Source organism: Corylus avellana, chromosome ca7 (genome assembly GCF_901000735.1).
Source record: "Corylus avellana chromosome ca7, CavTom2PMs-1.0".
NCBI lineage: Eukaryota > Viridiplantae > Streptophyta > Magnoliopsida > Fagales > Betulaceae > Corylus > Corylus avellana.
Genome location: NC_081547.1, coordinates 24,729,846 through 24,737,751, shown reverse-complemented (window position 1 = coordinate 24,737,751; position 7,906 = coordinate 24,729,846). Strand labels below are relative to the sequence as shown.

Genomic DNA, 7,906 nt, shown 5'->3' with positions numbered 1-7,906 from the left:
TTTTTTTTTTTTGTTTAACGAGAATCATGTTGCTACTGCACGTGGAAGTACTAACAAAAAAAAAAAAAAAAGAAAAAAGAACAAGAAGATACTTGGAACTGTTTGACTGTTTTTCTTTTAGCATTCTTTGTAAGTGGATTGTCTTACCGCTATATATTGAATGAATATGAGCGGGTACTGGAATTAATGAGGAGCCAGTAAGTGACAATATATGCATTTTTGGGGCATTAGGTCCTAGAACAACAAATCAAATCTCTTGCATTGGGATTATTTTTCAATTTAAATTTGTGTTTCTTTTGTTTCTTTATCAAAAAATTAGGTCTTGACATTCTACATTGTCAATGTTCATAAATTCTACACATCATATTGTTTTTCTAATTATTATGGTTATGAGTTTCTTGTAATTTATGTTTAATTCACCTGTTTGGGAAGTCATTGACATTATCTAACAAAAACAAAAAACTTGATTTATTGGAGGAAATCAAATGTTTGTATAACAATTTCCAAGCAAGAAAATCATACCTGTTAATTCTAAACATATTTCAATTTTTGTTGCAGTAGGCATAGATCATGTCACGGTCCATCCTAAATTTCTACATTCAAATTAATGCAACTAGCCATAAATGCGCTCTGGGAGGTAGATAGTCATATGTTTATGTAGATGTTCTTGAAAACATGAAAGATGGTACTAAAATATTGCAAGTTAATTGATGGTAGGTAACTTTATTGTTTTGCTTTCTATTCAATTATTGTTTTCTGAAAATTTCTTTTTTTATTGTCCTTGTCTTATTATTATGATTTTCGGATATTGAAGAATTTTTTAAAAGATCAATTTAGCTCCTCGGAGGCTTTTTCCCTCTATTTCTTTCATTAAATATCTATTGCTTTATACTTTTGTGTTGCAGATAATGGCGTTGGAATGACTCCTGATAAGATGCGGCAGTGCATGTCCCTTGGCTATTCTGTAAAAAGCAACATGGCCAACACCATTGGTCAATGTGAACTCCTAAATTACTTAATAGGTAAATAATTGGATGTGCAGAAGACTTGATATGCATTAATCTTTTCCTTCTTGTTTTTTCCCCCCAATTTTCTCCCAGATGGAAATGAGTTCAGGACAAGTACAATGAGGTTAGGAGCAGATGTTCACGTGTTTTCACGTTGCCAAGGGAATGATGGACAAAGGTAGGTTCTTCTTTTTGCTTACAATTAATTTTTGTTTATGGCTTGCTTCTTTTGATCTTTCTATTATGGTGATTATATATATGGCAAATTGCTGAACAAGAGATCAATTTCTTTCTATTTATTTACTTTCTATGGGTTGGCTCAATTTGCATGTCATCTTCAAGAATCAAGACTAATTTAACTGTATTTATTTGTTTAAGGCTCACACACAAAGCATCGGAATGATATCCTAAACATTTCTAAGGGGTACTGGAAAGGAAGATGTTGTGGTTTCCATGGTAAGACCACTTGTAATGATTCTTGCATGTATATATATACTTAATTTTTCATCCAAGTGTTGGACCATTCTTTATCACTATTTTTTATTTATTTATTTATTTTGGAATGACAAGATTGACTTTGAGAAAAGAGGACAAGAGTGGAAGAAGATGACACGATCTTCTCTGCATGACTGGAATAGAAATTTAGCAACCATATTGCAGTGGTCACCTTATGCAAATGAAGAAGATCTTCTTAAGCATGTAAGTCTTCTTTTGGTTTTTTCAATTTAGAAAGGGCTTATAATAATCTCATACCACTGTTACAATGCTAGATTCTTCAAGCTGTGTGTGTGCACACCCATGTGCGTCCATTTCCAAATAAAGCTAAAATTAGACTTCTAATTATTTTGGCCCCTTGAAGTATAAGTAGCACTGCTCTGTTTCAAAACGTATATGGATCACGTACACCATCCCTATAATTTTTTTTTAATGACATTTCTCATTTTATCACTACTTATCATTCTTTGCTCGATGTACGTAGTTCAATTCCCTGAATGATCATGGAACACGAATAATTATATACAACCTTTGGGAGAAAGATGAAGGATTCTGGAACTTGATTTTGACACCGATAAACATGTAAGTTTGAATCACACTTTTTCATTTGCTGATTTTACTCGGTGGTTCAAGCAGTTTCTGATAAGGCTAAATATTTATAATGTTCAATGTGATAGGACATTCAACTTAGAGGAGTCAATTGAGATGAGAAGAGCATACAAATGGCACAGCAATATCCCAACTCTAGACACTCCTTAGCTTATCAACATTCACTAAGGGTATGTGTAAATTTATTTATTTATTTTTTTTGTTCTTGAGTTAAATTTAAATTTAATACATGACTGCTATATATGGTTAGTGACATTTTTGTATTTCATCTTTGCCAGAGTTACGCATCAATTCTCTATTAGTTTACTTGTGTAAGAATTTGAATGTGCACTTGTTTAAGGACTAGATATTAAATTTATGTTATTAATACTTTTTATAAATGATATTTAGATTTTAATGTTAAATATCACGTAATGAATTACATATATTATTATTCAACACAGGAAATCAAGCATGTGGCTTGCACGAGCCATCCGGGCCACTAGTTTTTATAAAATGCAACATCTCATTTTCTGTCATTTCAGCTGAAAGTATCGGGACATTGTGTGGAATTGTTGTTGAAGAAAGCGTGAGGAAAATGTAATTTTCTTTTATTGGAAACACGTGCAACACAAGTGATTATACGTAATACAAATTAGCTCATAGATATCACGATTCAAGACAAACAATTACCTACAACTATAATATGACACATACCCACCTATAATATGACACTTTTACATATTCAAGTAGGGGTGGGTATGATGGTATCGGATCGGTAAAGTCATTATTAGTCACTTAACTAAAATTGTCGGTTAAATCGGTTAATTCATAGAAATGTTTGGTTAATTTCGGTTTACCGTGAGCTTTTTTAATTGGGCCAATGCTATTTTTACATGGGCCAAAAATTAGTTATTTGGGGGGCCCAAATTGTTTTTTTTTTTTGGGCTAAACAATTTGAACATAAGATGCAAATAATAATAATATAATATGCAAAAAAACTTACTAAATACTTTTAACGAAACATCACTCTGCAAAGTCCATCCGTCAAAGCCTTAATCTGTGTCAAATTTGACGGATCGGTTCGGTTAACCAACAACAAAATTTCTATACCTATTAACCGAACTAAACCGACAATTGGTATAAAAAAATCCATACCGATTTTCGACTCGTATAAGTCGATTGACGGTTAACATTGGTTTGGTCATGATTAGTATGCGGTTAATTTGCCCACAATGCTCAATAGTTACACCACAAACTCAAATTTCTTAAAACATACGTGAAACTCCTTGGTCTGTAATGTCTGCAATTTTACATGAGTGAGACATGACTTCCACAGTAAATTTATTCATGATGAGAACCTGTCAAACAAGTAGGTTGTTTACATGCTCATCATAGACAACCCCACAGAGTGCTATCCATGCCTTCACAATATAAAATAGTAGCTAGGGACAACACAACCAAATACTGGTCCCACTGAACAAAAAAGGGAGAATATAGCATGTCAAATAAGAATAAAAACAATGTAACACAGTAGTATGGATGCTTGTGATACACTTTGAAAAAGACAAGTGAAAGAGTAAATTAATATACATATTAAGATATTATTTCTAGCCTAAAAATTCAAGTTAATGGGTTTTGATCAACTTATATATATATTAATTACTCTTTTTCTTCATATTTTCTCAAAGTGAGACATAAGTATATGCACAACAATCAATTAAGATAATGAGTCGATCGCATGAAAGAGCACCATTGATGAGAGATTAATTTGTTTACAAAAGGACAGCAGCAAAAGCTTGTATTTAAAAGCATCTTTTACAGCTTGGCATAAAATGATATATACCATGTATCTCTCTTATGAGCTACAACATCAAGACATTAGAAAACCCAGAAAATGCACCCACATTGACAACAACAATAACAACAAAAGGAAAAGGAACGCCATATTGATCACAATCTGCCTAGAAGCAAATCTAGCAGGAATAAGCTTCATCAACATTGCTCTTATTCATATCGCATTTGATAATGTATAAGCCATCTTTCATGCCAATAATCTGTATCGAGTAGAAAGCATTCAATAAGCTAAATTTGGACCATTAAAAAAACTATAGCATATGTACTGTAAAGGTTTTTTTTTTTTTTTTGGAAAAGTCACACATAAATCCTCCTATGAGACTATCGCTCAATTGACAATATTCCCCAAACTTTCAATTGGGACAATATCATCATTAAACTATAAAAAAAAAATGATAATATCCCCAATGACGATAATATCCGTAATAAAATTAAAGTAAGAAATAAAAACTGTGGAAATTTAAAAAATAAAAAAAAATAAAAAAAAAATCATTTTTTGCTTCTTCTTTTTCAAATTTATTGGAGTATTTTTGTCTTATTAAAGAAAAATTATAATCATTTTCATCTTTTTGCTAGCCTTGAGGGGCTATAGTCAATTTTTTAGTAGTTTAGGAGTTACATTTGAAAGAAGCATGTCAACTCTTTCTTTTGTTTTTAAAGAACTAGCATGGGCGAACCTTTATCTTAGCTTGGGAGGCTAATGTCTCTCCTAAATTTTAAAAATCTCCTCAAAAGTATAGGCTTTTACAAAATAGATCTTTTATTTTATTTTTTTTTTACCCCCAAAAAATTTTTTGTTTTAGTTTTGCCCTTCCTAAGCACCAAGAGGAAAAACAAAAGAGAAAATAAAGGAGTACGAATCACACACCTTATATATATATAAATATATTTCACAAACCAATGGCAGATTCAGTTATGAGAATCAACTAGTATCGAATCCAAGGGAAGATAATAGAATGAATACCTAAACATACTTCTCTTTATTGATAGTTCTTCCTTTTATAGGAGAACGATAAGGTTGATTACATAAAAGAGTAAGAAATACACTTGACTTCTACTGACCCTCTTGTTATCAACTAGGACTGACTCCGCAATAAAATAGAAAGAGTTCTAATTCAATTAGGAATTAGAATAAATGACTAATTAACTAGGAATAGGGTTCCTAGATGGACTCTATTTGGACACCGCTCTGGAACTTTGGTTCCTTATTGGACTATAAGACCTCTAGACTCCTCTCATCCTGGACACACACATCATTTAGCATTGAACTAGAGATAACCCTTCTCTTTGCAACATTGAATAGCTTCGTCGAACATTTCATTGATCCCATACTTATATTCGAAGCCAGAATCTAACAGCTTTTTTGTTGAGAGAGTCGGTATTTTATACCCTCTAATTTCCTTCAAAGAACTGCACAAAAGGGAAGAGATAATTTTGAGATTAAAGGGAAAAAAAAAAAAAAAAAGATATAAATTTTAGTTTATGTAATAAATAGTGAAGGGTAATTGAACTCACTCTAATGTTGGTATTTGAAATTCTGGGTACCTAGCAGACAGAAATTGAGACATCTGTTCAATTGTGACAACATCTGATGAACAAATATACCTTCCTTTTGCAGTAGGACATTCAAGAAGAAAAATATATGCTCTGGCCACGTCATCTACATGGACCAATGATGTATTGAGAAGAAGACTATATTGATCCTTGTCACCTGCAGAGGTATTTTTTAAGTTATCAATTCACACCAAATCCTCTTTTATTGTAATAACAAAAGAAATTAGGAGAAAAAAAAAAGAAAAAGGAAATTATAGAGATTCCTTAGGAAAGAGATCATCTAGAAATACATGTTTAAGGTGTAGGATGTTATTTGAGGGTAAATTTATAATTTAATACCCATCCTGTTGGAAAAAAAGTGATCGGAATCCTATATAATTTAATATAGGACGTTTATATATATATATATATATATATATATATATATATATAACATTCTACTAAATAGTAACTTTCGAAAAAAAATAAATAAAAAAATACACACACATACCCAATACCACCCCCAAGGGTCAAATTAAAAAAAAAAAAAAATTGAAGGTTTGGCCATTGGGGGTGGCCGAACCACCACCAAGCAAACCGCTCACAGACTGGCTGGTATGGGGGTGGCCGAGCCACCCCATGGTCTTTGGGGTGGTTCGGCCACCCCTAAGGCCAAACCCTAAAAAAAAAAAATTGAGGGTTTGGCCCTTGGTGGTGATATGGCCACCCCCATACTAGCCGGTCTGGGGGTGGCTGAACCACCCCAGGCCAAACGAGGCGGCCGGCCACCTAGTTTTTCTTTTTTTTTTTTGTTTTGGTTTTTTGTATTTTGTTTTAAATATGATGTGACACTCAAAAACCTAGGTACCATGCCACGTGGTACCTTGAAACCACAGGTACCACGCCATGTGTGAGGGTGACGTGGCGGTCCGTTAAAAAACCTAACAAAATCTTGATGGAGGCACCAAGTGAGTTTATTTGCTTACCACATGTACCATTTTGTGACATTTTTGAGAACTAAGTAGCTATTTAATTTTGATGCAAACCATAGGCACTGCAAATGTATTTAACCCTTCTTTTTATAAGTCATTGCTTCAAAGGTTAGCTCGTCACATCAGTCACATTTACAGATATATAACAAGTAATGCTATAAATTTTTCTTGTGTCCCTCCAAGAATAAAGTGGCTCTTAAAATTATCATTAGGCTTGTGATTGATCATTATTAAATTTTGATCAAATAGTAATTTTAAAAGCCATATCATTATTGGAGGGACAGATAAAATTACGCGACTACTAAATAATAACTTTTGAAAAAAAAGAAGAAAAAAAATACACACATACCCAAGATCATAGCCAACATTGTGCGAACAGAGCTTGGGAACTTTGGACAAATGAAGGGTCCGACAACGAAGGAAGGAATTATGGTTACGACATCCAATCCATGTTTTTCTGCAAATTCAAGGGATGCCCTTTCAGTTGATGTCTTGGAAATCATGTAGGAGCCCGTATGTCTAGATGGCTTTGAAGCTTTGAGCAAATCTACGTCGCTCCAAAAGCTCTCATCCATTTCATCCACATCCTGGTTGCTATTCAATACAACAGCTGCTCCACTGGAAGTATATACAACTCGCTTCACAGTCTTGGAATTTAAGCACGCTTGTAAGACACCCAGCGCTCCATCGATTGCTCTTTTTGTAACTATTTCTTCAGGCTCTTTGTCTTCAAAATCAACCGGAGTTGCAACGTGGAAGACGCCGGTGCATCCATCAATGGGTGCATTAAAACTCTGTGGATCACTGAGATCTGCGTTGAAGATTTGGAGCCTCTCTGATGCTCCTGGCAAACTCGTAAGAAAGCTGGTGTCTTTCTTTTGCTCTGCTCACTCATCAAAAATTATATGAATAGAGAATTGCATGTAACAATAACATGTTTTAACGACATATACAAATTAAAGATCCTGCTTTACAACATGGGTTGACAAAAAGAAATAAAATAAATAGTGAATTTAATACTAAAAATTACAAATTAAATCTCCCAAAATCTTCTGAGCAAAAAATTAATAAAATAAAACCACCATTGACAAAAAGAAATACTAAAAATTACCAGAGTCAGATCTCACGGTGGTTCGGACAGAGTAACCATGATCAAGGAGCCTCATAATGAGCCATGATGCTATAAACCCTGTGCCACCTGTAACGCATACCGGACCCTTATCTCCTCCCATCTCTCTCTGCACTTTCTAAAATAGTTTCCCAGATATCTGCAGACTGCAGTTTTCCCGAATTGGCTCTTTTGCTTTGCTAACCTCCCTTTTTAAGTTGGACTTTTTTAGAAAAATCAACTTTCAACATCTCATTTTCTGTCATTTCAGCCGTTATTGAATATTGAATGGTATTGTTGTTGAACAAAGAAAATTGGTTCACGAC

The 7,906-nt window shown here is 33.5% G+C and overlaps 1 protein-coding gene across 1 annotated transcript; it reads right to left on the bottom strand.

Annotated features, from left to right (window-relative positions):
• Window positions 1-4,904: 4,904 nt before the first annotated feature.
• LOC132188279 (vestitone reductase-like) lies at window positions 4,905-7,750 on the bottom strand. The gene is made up of 4 exons (XM_059602700.1): window positions 7,584-7,750; window positions 6,822-7,355; window positions 5,463-5,658; window positions 4,905-5,357 (listed from the first exon to the last, which is right to left on the bottom strand). Exons 1-4 carry the CDS (start codon window positions 7,702-7,704, stop codon window positions 5,216-5,218), a joined length of 993 nt encoding a protein of 330 aa, XP_059458683.1. The 5' UTR covers window positions 7,705-7,750; the 3' UTR covers window positions 4,905-5,215.
• Window positions 7,751-7,906: the final 156 nt, after the last annotated feature.

Bases quoted from the DNA above. Each gene is read 5' to 3' on its own strand.
- LOC132188279 (XM_059602700.1), bottom strand. From the start codon at position 7,704: ATGGGAGGAGATAAGGGTCCGGTATGCGTTACAGGTGGCACAGGGTTT. The intron at 5,659-6,821 runs GTATGTGTGTAT...ATACCTCTGCAG, and splicing joins AATGTTGGCTATGATCTTGG to GTGACAAGGATCAATATAGT. The intron at 5,358-5,462 runs GTGAGTTCAATT...CCTTTTGTGCAG, and splicing joins TTTCAAATACCAACATTAGA to TTCTTTGAAGGAAATTAGAG.